Source organism: Budorcas taxicolor, chromosome 5, assembly GCF_023091745.1.
Source record: "Budorcas taxicolor isolate Tak-1 chromosome 5, Takin1.1, whole genome shotgun sequence".
NCBI lineage: Eukaryota > Metazoa > Chordata > Mammalia > Artiodactyla > Bovidae > Budorcas > Budorcas taxicolor.
Window position 1 is genome coordinate 20,204,521 of NC_068914.1, and position 26,349 is coordinate 20,230,869.

Genomic DNA, 26,349 nt, shown 5'->3' on the forward strand with positions numbered 1-26,349 from the left:
TTAAAAAGACAAATTAAAAAAAAAACAAACGGCAGTTTAAGAAAGTTCCAGTGTTTCAAAGAAAGCACTTTTTAAAATGTATATACATGAAGAACAGTTATGTCGTAAAATAAATTCAGCACTGTAAGATAAAGGAAGACTATCATAAATGGAGTTTTGGCCTTTTCCCTGCCCTACACGCTGCAACCATCTTTAACCTGCCAAACCTAAATCTCAACGGATATAGGAGGTTTTTTTCTTCTTTTTTTTCTCCCATTCAGTTCACATTTCAGGCTGCTCAGCAGATGCCTGTGATTCTGGTGATTCAAATCGCTGGTGAAAGTTTGTTCTCTGTTTCCTCAGTTTTTCAGGAGCTTTTCTCCACAAAATGATCTCCTAGAAAACAAATGCATAACAAATTAATATCCTCAAATTAATATTCTTGTATTATGCCTTAAATTTTCACCACAGAAATAATACACTTCAATTTTAACCATAACAAAACTAACTTCTTCCCTACAAAAGCTCTCCTCTTTTCCTGATGGACCTACTTTCTTTCAATTCTAATAATGGGTCTCCCCTTCTGCCAACTCTGCTCCTCCAACCAACACCTATGTACACTACCCACCATGAATCCAAACTGACACAAAGGTCTAGCTACTACTGCTTTAAAGAACTCCTAAAATCTGTGGTTTAGTTTGTTTCCCCTGTCCTTATCCAAATTCAAGCCCTTGTCACTAAATATTTCAGCTTCCTAATAGATGGCTCTCCCTCCCTTGCCTGAAACCCTTTTTTAACCCATCCTACCCATCACTGCCAGACTCGTCTAAAACACTGCTGGATGACTCTTCAGTAGCTCTCAGTTCCTCCAGGATAAATCTCCAGCCCAGTGTTCAAGGCCCTCCACAACCTTTATCCAATTTACTAACATCACTCTTCCCCACCAAGGTCCCAGTACCCAGCCAGCGAACTGGGTTACTCTCTGCCTTTAGACACACTTCAAATTAAACTTTCCCTCCATCCTCCCCTTTATAGTCTTCAAATTTCGATTCCTCTGCTTGTCTTACCCTAACCAATCCATCCTGAGAGCTCTTCTAAACTCTTTTTTAAAAATAATAATTTGAATTTATTTTTGGCTGTGGTTGGTCTTTGTTGCTCTGCAGCCTTTTTCTCAAGTTTCAGTGAGCAGGTGGTGGTGGTGTAGCCGCTAAGTCGTGTCCGACTCTTGTGACCCCATGGACTGTAGCCCACCAGGCTCCTCTGCCCATGGGATTTCCTCCAGGCAAGAATACTGGAGTGGGTTGCCATTTCCTTCTCCAGGGGATCTTCCTGACCCAGGGATCGAACCCCAGTCTCCTGCATTGCAGGCAGATTCTTTACCAACTAAGCTAGGAGGGAGGCCCTTTCTGGTTGCTGTATACAGGCTTCTCATTATGGTGACTTCTATTGGTGTGAAGCACAGGCTATAGGGCATGTGGGCTTCAGTAGTTGCGGCACGTGGGCTCTAGAGCACAGCAGGCTCAATAGTTGTGGCACACAGGCTTAGCTGCTCCTCGGCATGTGGGATCTTCCCAGACCAGGGACCAAACACTGCATCAGCAGGCAGATTCTTTATCACTGAGCCACCAGGGAGGTCCATCTTCTAAACTCTTCAAATTACTTGCTTCATGAAGTCATGGCAGGCTGTTTGTTTTTTAACCAACATAGCAGAATTTAAACATCTAAATGAATGACCATGGCAGGCATATACTACTCAATAGGGTCATAATATGTAATTGATTTGAAAATTGTAAATTTCACATAATCTAATTTGAAGTTATAAATCACTTATGTTTAACTATACAGCATTATGGCAACATTAGCAAAATAAGTTTTCTCTCTTCCAAACTGTTGTCAAACCATTATTTAAGTTTTCTGTTAATTATATAATTTTTCTTTTTCCACAAATATGCAATGTGAGAATTGTAAGGAAAAACTCTGTTTAAAAAGGTGGCTTTTATATTCTTCACAGTCCTCAGCACAGAATGCTTTCTTTTTTCCCCCCAGAATAATTTCCAATTTAGCTTTGAACACTCAACTGACATTCAAATATTTATTACTCTGATAAAGAACAGAGAAGACCATTCTAATCACAGGCTTTACTCAAAATTCACTGAAAGCTTTTAATTGATTTTCAAATAAGAACAAGTTCTATGATAAAGATATTTTATAAAGTAATAGATTTGGGTCATCTCAAAGATGTTTATAAGAGGATTGTTTAATTAGGGAAAAATGGAAAACTGAAATCCATGAAGTGGATGCAGTCATGAAAAATGAAAGGAAATCTTTATTTGTTGATAAAGGAAATCTATTCAAGACACTATTGAATGAAAAAGCAAGTTAAAGATCAATATGCATAATATGATCTAAAAACAAATATACAAATTTGTCTGGGAAACTATCACAATGGTGGTGGAATTTTTGTTGACCTTTATTTCATTGTTTTTTGCCTGATTTTTAAAAAAAAACAAATAGCAGATTTTGTTTTTATAAAAAACAAAAGTTTCAAGAGAAAAAAAAAATAGAAGCCCTGCCAAATTATAGCCCATCCTGGAGTCCTGCAGAATGACTGGAAGGAGACTGATCACAACAGAGATCCATTCATGCCTTACTTCTGTGTCACACTTTCAGTGTTTTCACTTACTTAGAAACCCCCACTTGCTCAGTACAATAAAGCTTAGAAAAGTGAGTGCTTTCCAGGTGTTTTTAGAACCACCACAGAACAAAATACCATGTAGGTGGCACCATACCTGCTGCTTGAAGTACCTTCTGTCTTCTTCATCAACAAGGACTAGATTCAAAAAGTATCTTACTGAAAATTTTTTGTTCACATCTCTCATTGTTGGAGTTGGGTCATATCCTGCTAAAAATAGTCTTATTGGAATTGATTCACCTGAAAGAAAAGCAATTTCTATTTAGTTCTAAAGGATGACCAAATACAGTTACATAACACCTAAAACTAAGTATTATAAAGACACTAACGCTTCAGTTCCTCCTGAGACGGGAGCATAACAAAAACTTTAGACCAGAGTTTCTTAGTGTTGACACTACTGACATTTTAGGCCTAATAATTCTATGTTGTGGGTAAGGTCATATACACTGTAGGAAGTTCAGGGCATTCCTGGTCTCTGTCCATAAGATGCCAGTTAACAGTCCCCAAATATGACAACCAAATACGTCTCCAGACATTGCCAAACTTCCCGTGGGGAGGAGGGAGTAAAAGTGCACCTGGCTGAGAACCACCAGCTCTAAAGTCAAATGCCTGGATTCGAATTCTAACTCCAGTCAAGTATATCCATCTTATAAAGGATTTGTAAGGACTATATGGACTAATATGTGTAAAAGCTTCAAACAGTGCCAGCAGTTAAGTTCTACTCTAGCACTTTTGTTACTTTCAAGCTTTCATGAATTTTGCCATTTCTCATCATGTGTATAAATGCTTGAATACTTATTACTAATAAGATTGCTATTTTTGGTGACTTGATAGCTTCTCTTTTCCTAAGAGTAATTACTGGCCTATTCTGTTTTGAATTCTTTTTATGTAATACTTTTCTTATGTGTATCTATTTCCTTAAAGATACACAACCAAGGGCATGGAAAGGGAACAAAGGAGAAACCTCAGGTGAAACAAACATGCCCTGTTCCTGATCAATGATGAGTGCTAGCCCTAATTTATATAGGGCAGGCTGGAGGGAGGAGACAAAAAGTACAAAAAGAGGGAACCAGATGGGTTGGGGCCACTCCTTCAGGGGTCAGCCCACCCTCATGCCTTGGGGGGTATACTATCCTTTGTTTACCAAATAAAATTAAGCTGTAACCAGAGGGGGGGGAAGGATATACAACTGGTTTCTTTTACATAAAAATTTGTGGCTGCTGGAATTTTACTAAGTAATGTTGCATAACACACAAGTACACAGGCATGAGTTTCGAAGTCAGAAAGGCGCAGGCTCAAACGCCAACTCTGCAATGATTAGCTCTTGAAGGAAACCAGAATATGTCACCAAAAAATGTGCCTCTTTGACATTAAAATTATTTCTGAGCTGAAGGCAATTAAGCAGCAGTGAAAGCAAAAAAGAATTCCCCTATTCTGCCTAAAGGCAGGATATAAATTATTTTATTGGAGACACCCTCTCTTTAGCCCAGGGATGGCACCAGAGGAATCTGCAAACAAGCCTACTCTGCTAGCTTCCTCCCTCATATTTACCTTCCCATAGTCTGTGCCCTTGGAAGCCTAAGCTGCTTTCCTTTGCCCAGTTGTTTCTCTCCAAATTTACTGTTCTTTTGAAGATGCTATATAAGCTGAAATGCTAAGACACTGCTTTGAGTTACTTTTTTGTTGAGGTTTCTCCTGCATGAGGAGAAGACAATGGCAACCAACTCCAGTACCCTTGCCTGGAAAATCCCATGGACAGAGGAGCCTGGTAGCCTGCTCCTGAGCAACTGAGCGACTTCACTTTTATGCTCCTGCGTGATGTGCACTGCATGCGTTAATAAACTGTTTTTCTCTTAATTTTGTTAAACAATTCTAGCTGAAAATCTAAGTGGGTAGAGGTAGTTCTGCCTACCCTAACAAGTGTTTAACCTCTACATCTCAGTTTCAGGGATAAAATAAGGGCTACCGCTACCTAACTCGAAGTGTAAATGGAAGAGAACTTTAAGCACCTGAGAATACAATGCCTCATCAATAGTTGGCACTCAATAAATGGTTAACTGCTTTCTGAAGTAATTACTAACAGAGTAAGAAAAGCCAAAGACATAAATTTAAAATGATAAGTACTGGCTTCATTATCTTAGATACTGAAAATTATTTAGTAAGGGAGCTGCTTATTTTCTTGGGGGCTATATAGAATTCCAAAATCCCACAGAATGAATGCTCAGCTATACTGTACCTTATGTTCAGCATGAGTAAAAAAAGATTTACAGAGAGAAACTCTTGTAACAGAAGACAAAATATTATAAATTCAGAACTAGGGAACAGATATACATCAATGTCTTTCCTAAATTCTAAATTTAAGCTGAGTAAAAAATTAAACCTTATTTCAAACCAGAAAGTACTATACAGTCTCCTCAGTATTTATACAAAGATGATCTTAAAAATCATTGTAAAAATCATTTTAAGAATTCACATATTCACAGTGAATAAATACTTTCAAGCTAAACTGCCATGAACACTGCTATCTGCACTACCTATAACACAAAAGAAGTAAAAGTAAAGTTTATTACCTTTAACTGGTGCACCATCCATTATTTCATATTTGGCGATTGTTTCTGTTTCTGTTGTGGTACTGGGTCCTAGGGCAATAATGTAAATGATATTAATTTAAATATTGCTAGAATATAATTTCCAGGCTTATACCTTCTTCCTATTTTCTGACATTATTTTAGTCCTAACTGACTTTCCCCCTTTTGTGAAAATGTTGATCATTCTTTTCTATTTCTTGATCCACACTTATTTGCCACCCAACTGAGGTCTCACTCCCTTCTCCTCAAAGGTAATTCAGTAGACGCCTGAAAAACTGCAGGGGCTGAAGTGCTTCACTGTACACGCATGAAAACCTGCATGTAATTTACAGTCCCTGCTCTGTATCCTCCACTGCTCCCTGTCCACAGTATCCACAGTTCCTTCCTATGCAGAGTCAACCAACTGCAGACCACGAAGCAGCATAAAATCTACTACTAAACAAAATCCACTGTAAGTGGACCCGTGCATTTCAAAGCTCATGTTCTTCACAGGTCAACTGTATACAGCTCAGAAATAATAAGGAAGTCTCCACAGACTTCCTTCCATCATTCCTAGTATCTGCTGAAACAGAAACTAGGAAGGCACAGCAGAGCACTGACATGCTAGCTTTCTCTGTAACACCCACAATGTCCTTTCTTGTTAACTTTAACAGAGATAAAATATCAAAGTGAATGCTTAATTGACATACAGTTCTTTTGAAGAGTCAATGATACAAGTTTAAAAGTATACCAAAACACACAGTAATGATCCCAATGTTGTAAAGTATATAACATGCAAAGACTAAGATCTGTTCTGGATTATGAGTACAAATTATTTCTTATTGAAAATTTTCTAGAACACCCAAACATAATTTTTATAACTAGAAAAAAATGTTTAAATAACTTTTTTAAACAACAAATGGGAAACTGAAGTTTGGTTTTAATATCTTTAAATCACTTTAGCAGGTAAAAAATGGAGATTAAGAAATTACAGATGTTTATGACTATCAATTATAAATTCTTAAAAAGTGGTGCCTAAAATTCTTTTTAGCAGAAAACCAGGAAAATTAGAGGGAACAAATTAAATCTATATACTAATTAAAACTAGGGGAAAAAATAGGCAATTCCTTGGCAATCCAGTGGTTAACACTTTGCGCTTGCACTGCAGGGGGCATGGGTTTGATCCCTGGTCAAGGAACTGAGATCTCAGAAGCCCCACAGTGCAGCCAAAAAAAGGGAAAATTAAAAAGCAGTTATGAAAAAAAAAGCAGTTATGAACCAATAAATGATTTGGGGTAACTTGTCAGCTATCTGGAGAAAAGTAAAGCTGGATCCATAGCTGTTTCTTGCTTACATCAGGCCAAATTCCAAATGAATTAAAACTTTAAACAAAATTCCTAAACTACAATGTATTCTTTTAGTAGAATCAGGCACAGAAGATTATTTTTAGAACCTCAATGTAAAAAAGGCCTTTCTCACTGTGGTACAAAACCCAGAATCCATAAAAGGAAAAACTGACAATGTGACTTACACAAACGTCAAGAACTTCTACATGGTAAAAACTACCACAAGCAAGACAAATGGGAAATTTTGCTGCTCTTAATACAGAAAATGGGGTTGATTTCTCTAATATATAAAGAGTTTCTACACTTCAAAAGGAAAAGACTAATAATCCAATAGAGATGGGGCAAAGGATATGGATAGGCAGTTTATAGGAAAGAAATACAAATGGCTTTTATACACGTGAAAAGATACTCATCCTCACTCGAATGAGAAAAATGAATCAAAACTACAATGGGGAACCTTTTCCCCGCTCCCATGAGATCAGCTAAAGTTTTATAACATTGTGCTTATAAGAACACATGGAAAAAAAAGGCACCTTCCTACATTCACTGCTGGTAGTAATACAAATTGGTACAGTCCATAAAGAGGACAAACTGATAATATTAATCAAAATTACAAATGAATATATCCTTGGAAACAGCAATTCCACTTCTAAGATTTTATTTTGCATATAAACTAACACATGTGAAATAATATTATTAAGTGAAGTGTCTCTAAAGTATGCACTGTACATAACCACTTGACTAAAAGGAAGGGTGTAATAAAGAGGCACTTGCATGTGTATGAATAAATGTTTAAATGATTTTAAAACTTGTATCACCTATGAGTAGCAGGGATACATAAATAGGACACTTTTTACTGTATAATCATTCATATTTTATTTTTGAACCATGTGAATTATCTACTCAAAAACTAATTTTTAAAAACATAAATGAGTAACTCACTGCCAGCAATATTAAGTATCAAAGTTAGTATCCAAGGTGGATATTTAAGTTTAAACAGTATTTTAAGATTTTAAAATTTCAACCAAAATGAACTTCAATTCAGGAACCCTTTAACTTACCAATTCCTGTGATCTCTTTTTTAATCAGTTGTAACTCCATATGTTGGATTTTTATTCTTACTAATAAGAAGTAAATTTTTCCAACAATCACATCCTTTAAATGATACCTTTAGGGAAAGAATATTTGTCACTTACTAAATATCAATTTACAAAACAAAGAGTGAAATATGTCCTGAAAAGGTTTATTAAGATATCTGTAGGATAATTACTATTTAAGAATACCATTCTGACTATTCATGTATTTAATGTTCCTTTTTTTCAAAAGAGTATTCATCATTTTACTATAAAAATTAGGAAAAAAACTTTTACTTGATCATCAATAAACCTCAGAGGGAAAAATTAGCCAGAGTAATTGTTAGTCACCTATTTAGAGGTCAACTTCATTTCTAAAGAACTTAAGCGAGGAAAATTAAGATTTTTATGCCTGAAAATGTTTGGCATATGAAGATGTTCCGAACATTAAAAACTTTATACAGGTGTTTAGTGTATTGCTCCAAGTGCTAGAATAGTGCAGTTAAAAAAATCACCCGGTCACAAAGAGACCTTCTCTAGGTTTGAATCTCAAGATAATATCCCAAGAGTTGACTAATGTAATTATGTCTCTGAAGGGAGACTTCCAGTGACAAGTTTTAGGTCCTAAACTAATAATTTTATCAACAATATAATTTAAGACTCTGAACACATGTGTATCACAATTTCAGTGATATAAACTGGGACATGACAAGCAATAAAAATCATGTAGGGCTTCCCAGTGGTTAATAATTTGCCTTGCAATCCATAGGACACAGGTTTGATCCCTGGTCTGGGAACATCTCACATGCTATGGGGCAACTAAGCCTGTGAGTCCCAACTACTGAAGCGTGCTCACCATAAAGCCCGTGCTCCACAACAAGAGAATCCACTGCAATGAGAAGCCCACACACCTCAACTAGAGAGGAGACCCCGCCCGCAGCAACAAAGAGCCAGCACAGTCAACAATAGGTATATTTTTAAAAAATTCATATACCAGAAGAGTGCACAGGAAGAGGATAAAATAATGAACATTCATTTCTTCAACAAACAAACTTTAATGAAAAAATAAATAAAAGGGAAAACATAAAACAGATTTAAGTATCAAAAACCAAATGTTTTTTGATTAGTGTGTTTGTTAAGTGAGTTTGGATCCACTGGATTTGAACAAATCTTGTTTGGATACTGACATAAACAAACTTTTATAAGTCATTTAAGGAAATGAATACTGACCAGATATGTGAACATGTTAAGAAAATATTAATATTTTTAGGTATATACTTTGGTGAAAGTTTAAAAAGACATTAATAAATAAAATTTAAAGAGCCCATTTCTGAAAAAACACAACATATATAAATGCATATACCCCCTCCCATGGAAAGCTATACAAAAGGATATTAATAGTGGTTGAGTGATAAAGGTGAAAATACGTGGTATTTTTATTTCCCTTGACTTTTCTACATCGTCAATTTTTTTAATAATAAAAAAGTATTGTTCATGTAGTCAGAAAAAAGAGCATTTTTGCTTATTTTAAAGAGATGACTAGCTGAAACGATGCCAAGACAGTAAGATAGACTTTCACAGATTTACAGGATTAGCTGCCTTCTGAGATGGTGAGATCTTCTATTAAAAAATGGCCAAGCAGAGTCTTACCAGGCATAGAATATGAAAGACATCTGCACCAAGTCAAATTCCTACTAAAACAAAACCAAATCCTTCTAAAGTTTCTTTCAGTTCGGAGATTCTGATGGTCTCTTAACATCAGGTTAATGTTGATTCTATCCTTTCTTTGACCAATTTACAAAGACATAAAAGGTTTATTTCTTAATTTTCCCTGACCATGTATCTGTTTGTAAAAGGTACTTACTTTGATTTATTATACTCAAATTCAATGTGTAGACAATCTTCAATGCCCACTTCCATCTTAATAGAGTTGTTGACATCAGGATAGGTAGCAAGCTGGTGAACAATAAGATCATATTCTTTTACCAAGTCTGTCAGTCTTCTTACTATTGTCACCTTAAGAAAATACCTACAAAAGTTAATGGAGAGGACAAGTTAAACCTCCTGTGAGATACCTCAGTGTTTCAAATAAGCAAACTTCAGCTTTCTCCTTCCTGACATTCCTTAGGGATCAATTTACTCCATTTACTTCATGAAGAAGTTTTCATTTTTAAATAAATGCCTTCACCATGGAAAAAATACAAAGTTCAATTTTAAGAATAGTGGACATACTTTTTAGATCTCTCTAGATCGATTCTTTTTTTTCTTTCCTTTCCTACATCACTTCTTAACCATAGACTAAATGAGATTCATTGAGAAACTAATGGATTTAGAGGGTAATTCCATTTACAAGACAAATGAAGTATCTAAGAAACTGAGGCACATACAAGGGAAGTATATGACTAAAATTTCTTATAATGGGATCCTCTGAATCCTATAGAGGGCTTCCCAGGTGGCACAGTGGTAAAGAATCCGCCTGCCGATGCAGGAGACCCAAGAGATGCAGGTTCGATCCCTGGGTCAGGAGGATCCTTTAGAGTAGAAAATGGCAACCCACTCTGGTATTCTTGCCTAGAAAGTTCCATGGACAGAGAAGCCAGCAGGCTATAGTTCATGGGGTCACGAAGAGTTGCACATGACTGAACGCACGCGTGTGCGTGCACACATACACACAAATCTGATAGAAGGATCTTACTACATCAGATCTGCATTAGCCAGAAAAAAAAAAAAAAAATATATATATATATATATTTGACAGAATTTTCAAAATCTTAAGTCTTCCAGTCCAAAATTATAATTAGAAGTTTAGGACATTCAACAGTAGTCATTACCTTCTGGTTTGTGTATCATAAACTGTAGACAAAATCAATTCATACCTTAAGCGGACATTGGCACCGATGTAAGATTCATATGGCTTTTCAACTTGCATAAATTCAAAATCATAACTTCTGCTCTGAGTCAGTTCTCCAGGTAAGGCTAGTTCTTTCACTAGGTTTACAAATTCGTGAGTATTACTCTTGTCATTGAAAAGCTCTAAGAAATTTTAAAAAGAAAGACCAATTATGTTTGATATCCATCTCATCAAAACCCAAACTTCTACTTCCAGAGCAAGTAATTTTTATCAAAAGAATTACTTGGATTTGCCTTCACTTTAAATACCAGAGCTATGATCTGAATTCCATTATCCTATTTTGCTCCACATGGGCATAAAAAAATTCAAGTGGCATGGCAAAATGAAAATTTCTGTTATGAAAGAATTCAATCCTTTAGTGTAGTTAGGGTTTGCCCAATAAGAAGCTGTTTAAATTGCTACATTTCCAGCAATTATTTGAACTTCCTCCCTTCAAGACAAAAAATGCTTTGTTGTTTTGCTTTAGTTAGGCGAATATATTACCCTGATAAAACTATACTATGTAAAAGACTAAAATCAACTATCAGTTAATTACCATAATTTGCCCCTTAAGTATAATCTCATCCAAAATAGATACCTACACAAACATCTACCCATTCCAATTTTGACACTTTCAAAATAGACAGTAAAACTTAGAAAGCTAGGATCTATTTTCTTTTCTCTTTCTGCATCTGCAGTACCCGAAGATTTATATAGTTTAACTCCTGCTAAAGCAAGAAATATATGTATGGAAACATACACAAGTTGATCTAAGTCAAGAAGAAATTGCAACTTTCCTTTTCACATGGAATTTTCTGTTGACAGGTGAGTCTGGCTACAGGTATAAACTAAGTTAGGAAGACAATGGCATGAGTAATTAGCAAGTGAAGGATGAAGGTGACACCGCTAATTGTGAATAAAGCTGGTGAAAAACCTAGGCAGATGGACATTTCAGGGAGTCAACTAGTTTACTTGAATTATTTTTCAAGGCTGCTAGCTTACATAACTCCTTTCACTTTTAATAATCAGATTTCATCACAAGTAAAGACAGCATGAGTCAAATATTTAATATAATTAAAAGAAACATGATTATTTAATGTTTATAAAATAAATCCTTTTATTATGCAAAATCAATTCCTTCTCTCCATAAAGCTAAACTCTAATTCAATTATTTAACTGCCATATCAAACTCTCTTCAAACTCAGTTAACAACAAAAAAAAGTAGTACTATTTTAAAACTCACCAATTTGACCTACAAATTCAATTCTAATTCCTTGGTGCTCTAGCCTCTTTCCAGGTTGCTTAAAGGCTACATTCACCTGCCAAAACACGAAATTTTAAGATATGTTAACAATCCTTTGTGGGCCTACTAGTAGATTCCTTCCAGATGAATATAATATATAAATACTTCAGGCATTCATTTCTGAAGTCTGAGAAACCACCACAAACCTAGATTATGATGATCTTATAGCTCCAGAGAAGATAAAACTTACTCCTATACAATCACTAATGAACTGATTACTTATATGTACATTTAAAGCATCTGCTTTGTTAGGAAGGAATGTTTCTTTAGAGCTGGAGAACTACAAAGAATCAATAAAAGGGAAAACTTTCAACTATTCAAATACGTTTTCTGGTCAAATAGTTAAACAATTCTATAATAGCATTTTAATATAAAGGTTATTAATAATTCCAAAAACTGACCTAAAAGATCACTTTCAGCTTTTTACAACCAACCATATATTGTTATAATTTTTGATATTAAAAGCAACAGTTACTGCCCAGAGTCTGCTGCTCATCCTAAAAATAGAATATCTAAAGATTTAAATTTTGAGTATGACATCTTACATACTTTTGAAATTAAGTATATAATCTAAAATCCCTAAATTTGTATCTGCTAAATGGAAACCTTAATAATACACATTTTAATTTGACAAAATATAAAGTACACAGATATTAAAAACAAAATTTCAACCATTTAAGGATTAGCTAAAATTCAAAAAAAAAAACATACTCCCAGGTTTGTTCTTTACTGTAAAAAATACTGGTAATGTGACTCTTAAAAGCTGTTCTTTCAAACAATGCTTCTCAATAGAAATCAAGAACCAACAAAATGAAGTTCAAATACTTCTGTTTATAAACTATGTGATTAAAATATTCATGCTTCTATATCTTCTACATCTATAACCAGGGTGAGTTAAGTTATTCACCTTCCAAAATTAATATGTCAGAAAAAGAAGTAAATAAATTGGAGTATATCACATGATGGAGTATAATTAAAGTATAAAAATAATAAGGTCAATGAATTTTTAATGATGTGGGAAGATGTGCATGATATGTTACATGTAGGAAGCATGGTCAAATTGTATACAAATATAATGCCAATTATATTTTTTAAAGTACAGAAAAGAAAAATTCTGTGGGTAATTTTGCTTCCTTCTTTGCAGCTTTTTTTTTTTTTTGACAAACAGCAATTAAGTTTAAAAAGTATATGCTACAGGAGTCCCAAGACAGTTCAATGGGGAAAGAATAGATGATATACAGACAGCAATAAGCACATGAAAAGATGCTCAATATTATTCATTATTCAAGGGAATGCAAAGCAAAACCATATGACCACTTTTCACCCACAAAAAATAATCAGACAGTAATAAACATTGCCAAGAAGGTGAAAAAACTGCAACTCATACATTACTGGAGAGAATATAAAATGGCACAGCTGCTCTGGAAAAGTCTGGAAGTTCCCCAAAAAGTTAACATATAACCCAGCAATTCCATTCCTAAGTCTACACTCCAGAGAAAAGAAAACACAGTCACACAAAAACGTATACACAAATCTACAGAAATATTCTTAATAGTCAATAAATAGAAACCCAAGTATACTTAACTGAAATGTCCTCAACTGAAGGATGAAGAAAGGTACATCCACATACTAGACAGTCAGTCAGTTAGTTCAGTCGCTGAGTCGTGTCCAACTCTTTGCGACCCCATGAATCGCAGCACGCCAGGCCTCCCTGTCCATCACCAACTCCCGGAGTTCACCCAAACTCATGTCCGTCGAGTCAGTGATGCCATCCAGCCATTCTCATCCTCTGACGTCCCCTTCTCCTCCTGCCCCCAATCCCTCCCAGCATCAGAGTCTTTTCCAATGAGTCAACTCTTCGCGTGAGGTGGCCAAAATACTGGAGTTTCAGCTTTAGCATCATTCCTTCCAAAGAAATCCCAGGGCTGATCTCCTTCAGAATGGACTGGTTGGATCTCCTTGCAGTCCAAGGGACTCTCAAGAGTCTTCTCAACACCACAGTTCTAAAGCATCAATTCTTCGGCGCTCAGCCTTCTTCACAGTCCAACTCTCACATCCATACATGACCACTGGAAAAACCATAGCCTTGACTAGACGGACCTTAGTCAGCAAAGTAATGTCTCTGCTTTTGAATATGCTATCTAGGTTGGTCATAACTTTTCTTCCAAGGAGTAAGTGTCTTTTAATTTCATGGCTGCACTCACCATCTGCAGTGATTTTGGAGCCCCAAAAAATAAAGTCTGACACTGTTTCCACTGTTTCCCCATCTATTTCCCATGAAGTGATGGGACCATATGCCATGATCTTCGTTTTCTGAATGTTGAGCTTTAAGCCAACTTTTTCACTCTCCTCTTTCACTTTCATCAAGAGGCTTTTTAGTTCCTCTTCACTTTCTGCCATAAGGGTGGTGTCATCTGCATATCTGAGGTTAGTGATATTTCTCCTGGCAATCTTGATTCCAGCTTGTGTTTCTTCCAGTCCAGCGTTTCTCATGATGTACTCTGCATAGAAGTTAAATAAGCAGGGTGACAATATACAGCCTTGACGCACTCCTTTTCCTAGCTGGAACCAGTCTGTTGTTCCATGTCCAGTTCTAACTGTTGCTTCCTGACGTGCATACAGATTTCTCAAGAGGCAGGTCAGGTGGTCTGGTATTCCCATCTCTCTCAGAATTTTCCACAGTTTATTGTGATCCACACAGTCAAAGGCTTTGGCATAGTCAATAAAGCAGAAATAGATGTTTTTCTGGAACTCTCTTGCTTTTTCGGTGATCCAGCAGATGTTGGCAATTTGATCTCTGGTTCCTCCGCCTTTTCGAAAACCAGCTTGAATATCTGGAAGTTCACGGTTCACATACTGTTGAAGCCTGGCTTGGAGAATTTTGAGCATTACTTTACTAGCATGTGAGATGAGAGCAATTGTTCGGTAGTTTGAGCATTCTTTGGCATTGCCTTTCTTTGGGATTGGAATGAAAACTGACCTTTTCCAGTCCTGTGGCCACTGCTGAGTTTTCCAAATTTGCTGGCATACTGAGTGCAGCACTTTCACAGCATCATCTTTCAGGATTTGAAACAGCTCAACTGGAATTCCATCACCTCCACTAGCTTTGTTCATAGAGATGCTTTCTAAGGCCCAATTGACTTCACATTCCAGGATGTCTGGCTTTAGATGAGTGATCACACCATCATGATTATCCGGGTTGTGAAGATCTTTTTTGTACAGTTCTTCTGTGTATTCTTGCCACCTCTTCTTAATATCTTCTGCTTCTGTTAGGTCCAGACCATTTCTGTCCTTTATCGAGCCCAAGTTTGCATGAAATGTTCCCTTGGTATCTCTAATTTTCTTGAAGAGATCTCTAGTCTTTCCCATTCTGTTGTTTTCCTCTATTTCTTTGCACTGATCACTGAAGAAGGCTTTCTTATCTCTTCTTGCTATTCTTTGGAACTCTGCATTCAGATGCTTATATCTTTCCTTTTCTCCTTTGCTTTTCGCTTCTCTTCGTTTCACAGCTATTTATAAGGCCTCCCCAGACAGCCATCTTGCTTTTTTGCATTTCTTTTCCATGGGGATGGTCTTGATCCCTGTCTCCTGTACAATGTCACGAACCTCATTCCATAGTTCATCAGGCACTCTATCTATCAGATCTAGTCCCTTAAATCTATTTCTCATTTCCACTGTATAATCATAAGGGATTTGATTTAGGTCATACCTAAATGTTCTAGTGGTTTTCCCTACTTTCTTCAATTTAAGTCTGAACTTGGCAATAAGGAGTTCATGATCTGAGCCACAGTCAGTTCCCGGTCTTGTTTTTGCTGACTGTATAGAGCTTCTCCATCTTTGGGTGCAAAGAATATAATCAATCTGATTTCGGTGTTGACCATCTGGTGATGTCCATGTGTAGTCTTCTCTTGTGTTGTTGGAAGAGGGTGTTTGCTATGACCAGTGCATTTTCTTGGCAAAACTCTATTAGTCTTTGCCCTGCTTCATTCCGCATTCCAAGGCCAAATTTGCCTGTTACTCCAGGTGTTTCTTGACTTCCTACTTTTGCATTCCAGTCCCCTATAATGAAAAGGACAACTTTTTTGGGTGTTAGTTCTACAGGAGGCAGAGCTCTCCCCACCTCACCTCCTTTATCACAGCCCATTCCCATGAGAGGTCCAGTCAGACCAGCCAGCAATAAGAAGCTGAACGTGTTCCTTAAAGACCAATAGCGGTCTGTGGTCAGAACGGCAGACGCCCCTTCAAGCTCTCTGTTCAGTTCTGTGAAACCCTTTCCAGCCTGCTGGTTTACCAGGAGAATCTTCTGTCCTGTGTGAGAAGGTTAAATTCCCCCAGAGCTTTGCATTTTAGTGGCTCTTTTATTCTATTTCATTTAATAGAGTTTTTATTTCATTACATTTTATTCTATTATATTTAATTCCCTGGTGGCTCAGAGGTTAAAGTGTCTGCCCGCAATGCAGGAGACCTGGGTTCAATACCTGGGTTGGGAAGATCCCCTGGAGAAGGAAATGGCAGCCCACTCCAGTATTCTTGCCTGGAGAATCCCATGGATGGAGGAGCCTGGTGGGCTACTAAAACATCATTCAGCCATAAAAAAGAATCATGCTTTGATAAATGCTACAACATGAAAGAATTTTGAAAACATCATGCTACATGAAATGAGGCAGACACAAGAAGACAGATCTTGTATAACCACTTATATGAAACAGAAGAAGCCCAGAACTGGCAAATTTACAGGGAAAAATAGTAGACTAGAGGTAGCCATGGACTGGGAGAAAAGGGAAGAGGACAGCTATTGTTCAATGAGTACAAAGTTTCTGTTCGGGACGATGAAAAAATTTCAAAATAGTGGTGATGATTGCACAACATTGTGAATGTGATTAATGCTACTGAATTACATACATTAAAAATGGTTAAAATAGCAAATTTTATTATATTTTTGACCAAAAATTTTCTTAAAAGTACTAAACCTTGAAGACATCATGCTAAGTGAAAGGAGCCAAACACAAAGGCCACATGTTGTATGATTCTATTTATATGAAATGTCCAGAATAGGCCAAATCCATAGAGAAAGAAAGTACATCTGTAGATTAGTGGATGCTAGGTGTCTTAGTTCACTCAGGCCGCTGTAACAAAAAACAACAGACTAGGTGGCTTAAAAACAACATAAATTTACTGCTTACAGTTCTGGAAGCTGTGAAGTTCAAGATAAAAGCACCAGCAGATTTGGTGTCTGGGACAGTTTGCTTTCTGGTTCATAGATGGCTACCTTTTCACTATGTCCTCACATGTCAGAAGGTGCACACAAGATTTCTCTGAGGACATTAATCCCATTCATGAGGGCACAGCCCTTATGACCTAATCATTTCCCAAAGCCTCTCCCCCTCCCCCTCCACTTAGCCCCACCCCACCTACAAGTACATCATACTAAGGATTAGGGTTTAACACACAAATCTTATGAGGACACAAACATTTAGTATATGGCACCAAGTGAATGACTGCTAATGTTATGGTGTTTCTTCTCGGTGATGAAAACGTTATGGAATTAGCTAGTGATGGCAGCTGCACAACTCTGCAAAAGTAGTGAAAATCTCTTAACTGTATATACTCAGTAGGGTAAATTTATGATATGTGAATTATAACTCAATAAAGCTATATTTTTTAAATATAAAAGAAAGTATATATTACAAATAAAACAATGGAATAGAACAGAGAGGCTGAAACAGACTCATACAACCTCTGGTTACTGACAAAGGTGACACTACAATGCAGTGGTGGAAAGGATGGCTTTTTCAATAAATGTCCTGGGTCAATTAGATATCCATATGGGGAAAAAAATAATAAGCAGCCTTGACTCTTATGTCATAAAGACAAAATCAATTTCAAAAAACAGAGAATCTAAATGTGAAATATGAAACTACTTAAAATTATAGGAGGAACAGGAGAATATCTTCATGCCCATAAGGTAGGCAAAGATGTCTTAAATAGGATACAAAAAGCACTACCAAAAAGGAAACACAACATTTGTAGAGTATATTATTATTATTATTATATATTATACATTATACATTTGTCCAAACCCATAGAATATACATCACAAGTGAACCCTTAGATAAATTACAAACTTTGGGTGACTATAATGTGTCAATGTAAGTTCATCCTTGATCAAAAATGTACCATTCTAGGGGCTGATGTCGATAATGGGAAATCTCTATACCTCCCCCCCAGTTTTATGTAAATCTAAAACTACTCTTAGAAAAAACCTGGAAAAAAAGGTATACATAGACAGCTCACATGTCAGGAATATTCTTGCTCTAGGCAGGATGTCAGGTCTTCGAGTCTCTAAGATTTTTTTTCTAATACATGAAGTATTCTTCCTACAATGCATAACACAGTTTGGAAACCAATGATTTAGTCCAACCTCAACTTACATGTGAGATCTACAAAGTTAAATGACTGCCCAGAGCTACCTATCAAGACAGTGGTAAAGTCCAAGGCTAGATCTTCCAACCCCAGCCAAATGATCTTATAACTATATTCAGACATTTTACAAAGCCTAGACTAGTGTGGTAAGACTTGTTTTTGGTGGTGTTATGTCTGTAAGTTTTGAAAATCTGAGGTTCAGTCTCTCCCTAGAAAAACTAGATTGGTATCTCTACCCCTTCTACTCAAAGTGAAGTCACTCAGTCGTGTCTGACTCTTTGTGACCCCATGGACTGTAGCCCACCAGGCTCCTCCATCCATGGAATTTTCCAGGCAAGAGTACTAGACTGGGTTGCCATTTCCTTCTACCTCTTCTAATCCCACCATATTAACAACTCATCTTTTCCATAGATCAAGCACTATTTCCTTTACTTGTTTGATGTGTTCCATCCTTTTAATGATTTTGTCACTCTCTTTCAGATTTCTTCTCTTTCTCCCGATCATTTTAAAGGAAGAGTAAAGTAGAAAAGAAAAACATTTATTTCAGATATAACACTAAGACACCAGTAAGTGGCAAAGGACCAGAATAGACGATGCAGTAAAACGGCTGGTAAACCTAAGTTCAACCTATCTAGTAACCAAAGAATGCTATCAAAGAATAGTATCATTTTTGCCTACAGAAATAGCAAAGGTTAAAAAGTGATCATATTCAGCTCTACCCTGAGTGAAACAAGGTATTAAGTGAACATGAGATTTCATGCAAATTTTCCAGGTTAACATGTATCGATAGCCTTCAAATATTCATGTCAAATATTCATGTCCAGCCACTCCTAGGAATTCATTCTAAAGGAAATAATCTTATCCTACAGAAATCTGAAGAAAAACTTATGTATAAAATGTCTGTATTACTAAACATACGGGGATATACTACAAGCAATTTGAAAAACAGAAACCAGTTACATATCCAACAGTAGGGAAAAGGTATGCTTAATATATTACATATACATAAACATTAACTAATGCAGACAGACTAGGAAGAAACACATTCAAATTTTAATAGTGAGTTATTTCTATATGATGGGACTATAGATAACTATTTTATTTCCCAAACTGTTTACAATGTATATGTATTACCTTAACAAGCAGGAGAGAAAAACTCTTAGTATTTTTTAATCTTTTATATTTAGAAAATTTTTTTCAAACATTTTATGATTTGATTTTATCTAGGATATTACCATTCTTCAGTATCACAAATTAATGAGTAGTAATCATATTCCATAAGGTATAAGAATAATCCTTGGTAAGGAAAAGGGGGATAAAGTTAAACCACAGAAGTTATCACAAATGTATCTGAGCAAGCATGGACACATTCTAAATGTGCTTAAATCTTCTACAGAGTATCAAGAAATGAGATCAATAGACACAACGAAAGTAGTACAGACTGATAACCTATAAAGAATGAGAAAAGAACTTTTAGGAATTGTCTAGTCAAGGCTATGGTTTTTCCAGTGGTCATATATGGATGTGAGAGTTGGACTGTGAAGAAAGCTGAGCGCCAAAGAATTGATGCTTTTGAACTGTGGTGCTGGAGAAGACTCTTGAGAGTCCCTTGGACTGCAAGGAGATCCAACAAGTCCATCCTAAAGGAGATCAGTCCTGGGGGTTCATTGGAAGGACTGATGCTGAAGCTGAAACTCCAATACTTTGGCCACCTCATGTGAAGAGGTGACTCACTGGAAAAGACTCTGATGCTGGGAGGGATTGGGGGCAGGAGGAGAAGGAGACAGAGGATGAGATGGCTGGATGGCATCACCGACTCGATGGACATGACTTTGAGTGAACTCTGGGAGTTGGTGATGGACAGGGAGGGCTGGTGTGCTGCAGTTCATGGGGTCGCAAAGAGTCAGACACGACTGACCGACTGAACTGAACTAGAGAATTATCCCCAGTCTCCATAACTCAATTAAAGGAGAAACAAACTTTGAGTGGATCACAGCCCCACTGTAGAAACTGTTGTATGTTAAACAGATTCACATGGTCACAAACACAAAATTCTGCACATAGTTTAATTTAGACTCTGCCCATAACCATTTCAGTATAAGAATCTTTCCTGCAAGTGTTCTGTTGAATCAAAGCTTTCAGCTGACCTTCTGAAAAACATTTTCCATCTCTAATAAAATCATTCAAATTTAGATATAGCACAAGCCACTTTCATGACTAATTCTAATATTCTACAACTAGATAATTCTCCAAACAAAATATTTACCTTTCCTGAAACAGATTCTCCATCATAGAAAAGATAGTGTTTTTCTACTTTGCCATCTTCAGTTTTCATTTCCGCCATTTTCCTGGTTTCCCCATCATTAAGGACAACGTCGATCTCACAAATGGGACCGAAAAATCCTCCAAGAAAACTCTAAAATAAAAGAAAAATTCTCACAATTGTTTTGTCAGTCACTACAGTTTAAAATTCAAACTTGATTACCTATAACCTAAAGTTAACCTATGAATTCAGGATGAAGAAAGAATTCATACCAAATACTGCATCAAAACTAAATATCATACAATATGCATATAGCTAATGCTGCACTGTACCCTTAAAATTTTATTGCAGATAAATTTGTTTTCTACCACAATAAAATAAACAGTCCCCCCGAAACTAAATAAATTGAAACACTATAATTTCAATCATTTCCACAAGTAACCACTATAAATAATCAAATTCTAACATATACCAAAAATCTAAAAAATTAATCTTAACATCTGGATTTGAAAAAAGTTACCTTTAGTTATACATCTTTGAGGTTCTTTCATTATATTGCTATAATGAAACTCATACAATCCCAATTACTCATGAATTATTACAATGTACTACTTATGCAAAACCTACTGCTATATAAGTCTGAACAAGATATGTTACATTGTGTAAACCCTTGAAATAAAACTGGCTCTAATAGAGGAGACTACTTAAATGTTAATTTTTCTAAACAAAGTGTATAAGCCTTGTTCTGTAAATCCTGAATATGACAGAAGTAAAAGAGACAAAGATCAATTGCTTATGAACGGCAAAACACATTAGCTGGAAATAATACAGAATCCATTGGCTATTCCAATGTCACATATAGTTGTGGATTATTTTTTGCCTGCTATAAAAGCTAGTTTTCTAGTCTTTTTTAAAATTTACACAGAGTTTTCTCTTAAAAACATAAATCTGGGGACTTCTTTGGAGGCCCAGTGGTTAGGATGTCACGCTTCCATTGCACCAGCACAGGTTCAATCCTTGGTTGGGGAACTAAGATTTGGAATGCTGTGCAGTGCAACAGAAATAAATAAATAAATAAACCCAATCATATCCTTCAATATGCTGGTGGCAGTATAAATTGGAACAACTACTTTAGAAAATAGTTGGCATTATCTGGTAAAGCTAAAGATATATATATGTATATATATATATCAATGATCCAGCAATTATACCCCTAGGTATCTACCCTAAACAGAAACTTACACATATAAACCAGGAGACCAATATAAGAATGTTCATAACATCATTGTTCACAACAGGCCCACTTAAGAAATAATCCAAATATTTATCAATGAGAAAATGGACACATACACTTTTATCTATATTCATACAGTGGGCAATGGAATGAATTGCAACAAAGATGAATCTCACATACACGTTGAGTGAAAGAGACCAGACACAAAAATACACACTGTATTATTCCATTTATTAAAAAATAAAAAACATGATGCACATTATAGTGGTATTAGAAGTCAGGAAGTAGCTGGAAGAAAGCACTGGGGTACTATTAATGTTCTGTTTGGTTTTATCTGAGTGCTTAACACATAGGTATATTGACTTTGTGAAAGTTCATCAGGCTGTACACTTATTTGTGCACTTGTCTATAGTTAACACATACTTTAATGAAATGCTATTTTAAACATATACATATACAATGTATTCCATAACATGGCCTATACATATCTTGCTCTATTCATCCCTCCAGCCACACCAGACTCAGATGATGCAAGTTCTCAAATACGCCCAGTCTACTTCTTGTCCTAGACCAAGTTATCCTAACAAAGTCATCCTTTCACTGTGACTCACCTCCATAAAGAGGCCTTCCCTAACTTCCTAATCAAAACTGAATTCTCCAAATCTGGGAAGTGCAACACCATGTAAGTTTACTTCATCATTTATTATAAAAATGTTAGTCACTCAGTCATGTCCAACTCTGTAACCCCATGGGCTGTAGCCCACCAGGTTTCTCTGTCCATGAAAATTTCCAGGCAAGCGTACCGGAGTGGGTTGCCATTTCCCTCTCCATGGGATCTTCCCAACCCAGGTCTCCTGCATTGCAGGCAAACTCTTTACCATCTGAGCCACCAGGGAAGCCCATTTATTATAATCTGTGTACTTCCTGAGTATCTGACTCCCCAACTGAACTATAAACTTCATGAGGACAGAGACCTTATCCTTTGCTCAACACTGAAGACTCAGTGGCCAGGGGCAGCATGTGGCATTTAATAGAAGGCATTCAAATACTTGTTGATTGTTAATTTTGAGTAAAACACATACTGTCCTGATAATAAAAAATAAATGGATACATAAAAGAAATGAGCTAAAACTTAGCATGTTTGGTAAAACCAGCCCTCCCCCAGGCAGTTGGCATTGATGCAGTAGTGAAGTCTAGAGCAAGGAGCTTGAGTTAAGGCTCAGTTCTGTGCTCAGGAGGAAGGATAATGGCAAACAAGCTAACAATCCTGCTAAGGCTATGCGGATCACAGGGTGATACTACTAATATGATGGACGGAGACCGTTTTCCTAAATTCTGAGCTAGCTTCTTTGTTTTTTGGGTTTTTTTTTTTTTTTTTGGCTACAGCACACTGTTTGTGGGACCCTGGTTATCAAACCTGGGCCCTTGGCAGTGAAAACACAGAGTCCCAACCACTGGGCCACAAGGAAAATTCCTGCTTCTTCGTTTTTATTAATCCTTTATTAACAAAAGGATTATAATTTCAAGAAAGCAACTCAATGAATTACCAGATTAGTACTCATACTCCAAATATATAAAGAGCAAATTTTCCTTTTGACAAGATGTTTTGTCCCTTCCTAGTTAGCTTTCATACCCCAAGTTTTAAACTCACAACTTGCTCAAAATGGTATACATTCTCCTAAGAGCTACAAATATGAGAATGTATAGCGGGTCAAAATCAGTCAGCTGATATTTACTAATCATCAACTACCTGCAAAGCACTGATCCAGCAAAGGGGGCAGGTACTGGGGAGCTGCCATGAGAGAAACAATTATGAAAGAATAGATGTCAGTCTCAAAATTTGAATCATAAAACCGCAGCAGGAAAATAAAAAAAATTTTTTTTATTCCTCCTTAATACTTCCTAGAGTTAGTTCCAGGAAAAATGAGATTTGAAAACTATAAGAATTGTTTTACAAATGAAACAAAATATTATGGTTACTTTTTCCCACATATATAATGCTTAACATATACAACTGAACTGGGATTTGAAAGTTGATATTAAAAGATCAATACTCAAATATAAAATGTCAAAGTTGCCACTAATTAAAATGGTATAAAACAGACTTAAAAGTACATAAACTTCACAATTAACTAAGGACAATTAGTAATTGTAAACAATAAGTCTTGTTTTGACACCATATGTAAAACTTAAAAATTGTTAGGCATTAAAAATATGTAAAAACTATCTGTTGTCCTCAATCATTTTCTGCATGCATGAAGTATTTCATAAATAGTGGTTAGGACTCAGCGCTTTCACTGCCAAGGGCACAGGTTTGATCCATCCCTGGTCAGGGATCTAAGATCCCACAAGTCACCTTGTGTGGCCAAAAATTAAACAAATAAAGTTTTTATTTCAAGATGTGCATCTTCTTGCACATCCTATCATTTCAAACAAAAAGTTACAAAATTTAAATCTTTTAAAAATTATTCACAGTCAAATTATAATACTTCTGATTTATATAAAGAGGGAAAAATACAGAATTGTCAGAATGGTGAAGACTACAAGGCAAAGGAATAAGAGCTGTAAAGAAGGTTAGGATATATTAACGTACACTTCTGCTGAAATTACAAGAGGCACTTCTGAAATCTTAAGAGAAAGACTGCCAAGATCTTTTAGAAAAGATACCTTCAAGTATGTATTCAAAATATGGGATGTTCAGGAGCAATACTAGAAATTATATACATCAAAACTCTTAGGTAGCCTTTAAATAACTACAGGGCACTATATATGACTATTTAAATATTAGAACAATTATTTTCACAGTTTTCTAATCGTATCCTAAACTTCACATCAATAACTTTAAGATTTTTCACATAATTTGTAACCCAACATTGAGCATTACTATCTAGCAAAATTACAAGTGGATGTTAAAAGACGAATTTTATAGCCCTCACTGAAGAAATTTCACTACAACCTCTGAATGTAAAGAAAAGCAACTCAAGGTGAGGCAGAAGAGAAGCTCTCAAAATTTATTAACTTAGTGCATTCTGGAGCAATGAAACAGCAAATTGTCATACATATATTATTACACTTGTGCCTATTTCAGTGTTTCCAAGCTTTACAACTGTATTTGTTTCACGAGTAACTTGAAAATAAAAACTGTTCTTGAAAATAATGCATTAAAAGTAGTAATATTAAATGTAAGCAAAAAATAGGAAGGCCTTTTACGTTTCCTTTGCAAATTATATTCAATTAAAGAAGCCATCTCTAACCCCCTGACTAGTAAGGTCACCCCCCAATACTTCCTTCTTATCACAGCTGTTTTATTTGTTTCCACGTTAAACAAATAATCACACAAATGTTTATCGCCTTCTTGCCTACAAGCTACAAGAGAGCAAGGGCTGATTCAGTCTTGCTCAGAGCCCCTGGGAGCGCCTAAGTATAGCTGATGAAAAAAAGAGAAAAGGGCTCGAAGTTTAAGAATGAACATTTCTGTGCTCCTTTTCTTTTTTAAATTTAAAACAACTCGATTCCTGACTTTAAAATGTATTCATCAAATGTAACTTTTTCAAAAAATAAACCTAGCTGAGTCTTGAAGCCAAGTCTCAAGCAGATTACGGAACTGGGTGAGCTCTGGGAAACCAGGTACTATTAAAGAAAAATAGACAGTAGGCGCTCAACATATGCATGCTAAGTGAACCAAGTAAATTAATACTACCATAAAATGAGTCAAATGAGATCCAATCGAGAGGAAATCGCTCACACACACAAAGCTGAAAGCCATCGTGCTCACGCTTGTGCTTCCCACTAATTGTGGTGCAAGTACTGACTTCCCTCCCTCCTCTGCTCCCTAGGCCATTTCAACATCCCAAAGAGATAAGTTTCCAAAATGGCTTGGTGAAGGAAATGAGAGCCAACGTTTAAACCAGTGGGCACGAAACTACTGCCTTTGACTTAAAAACGTCCTCGCCTCCAACGTCCTTTTCTTTTTCTCGCTCATTCTACAAGTGTCAACGTTAAGGCTAACCTGGGGTCAGGAAATCGCAGGTTATCACCATATGCTAGTTTAAAAAGAAAAAAAAAAAGACTCAAGGAGTTTACCAAGCTCCTGATCAACACTAGAAGAGAGTGACCAAGTCCACCGAGTCCGGAACTGGAGGACTCTTGGGTCACCTCATCTGAAAGGAAGCGAGGCTGCCCAGGAGCAGAAGATCTGGCTACCTTGGAAGGGGAGGCGGTGGCGGGTCCGCAGAGGCGGGATCCGAGTAACCAGCCACGGCCCCCCACAGCCGATCGAAGAACGCTGGCAGAGGCTCCGACATAGCCAGCAGAACGCCTCGTCACCCGCAGGTACTCGGGCCTTGCCGAGACCGGGAAGAAGCGGCGCAGCCCGCTCTTCCCTAGCCCCGCGGCGGCCAGACAGGCCTAACCCGGCTCCCCGCCCTGCCCGCCTACCCTCTCCTGCCGCTCCCAAGAGCCGTCCCCGCGACATCGGGCCCGCAGTTGGCCGTCCGGCCGCGCGCTCCGGGACAAAGGCTGCGGGCGAGCGCGCGGGCCGCCTTGCACTCACCATTGTCAGCGCTGCCGCCGCCGCGTC

The 26,349-nt window shown here is 36.8% G+C and overlaps 1 protein-coding gene across 1 annotated transcript; it reads right to left on the minus strand.

Annotated features, from left to right (window-relative positions):
• VPS26A (VPS26 retromer complex component A) lies at positions 1-26,349 on the minus strand. Its single transcript, XM_052640270.1, has 9 exons — positions 26,323-26,349; positions 20,540-20,689; positions 11,791-11,866; positions 10,534-10,690; positions 9,522-9,686; positions 7,646-7,752; positions 5,242-5,310; positions 2,769-2,911; positions 1-375 (listed from the first exon to the last, which is right to left on the minus strand). The coding sequence occupies exons 1-9, from the start codon at positions 26,323-26,325 to the stop codon at positions 262-264; spliced, it is 984 nt and encodes a 327-aa protein (XP_052496230.1). The 5' UTR covers positions 26,326-26,349; the 3' UTR covers positions 1-261.

What these genes read in the sequence shown, in the direction of transcription:
- VPS26A (XM_052640270.1), bottom strand. An exon ending in TTTGAGTATAATAAATCAAA is followed by an intron (nt 7,753 to 9,521) that starts GTAAGTACCTTT and finishes CTTTCCCTAAAG; the next exon opens with GTATCATTTAAAGGATGTGA. An exon ending in AAAAGAGATCACAGGAATTG is followed by an intron (nt 5,311 to 7,645) that starts GTAAGTTAAAGG and finishes TTATTGCCCTAG; the next exon opens with GACCCAGTACCACAACAGAA.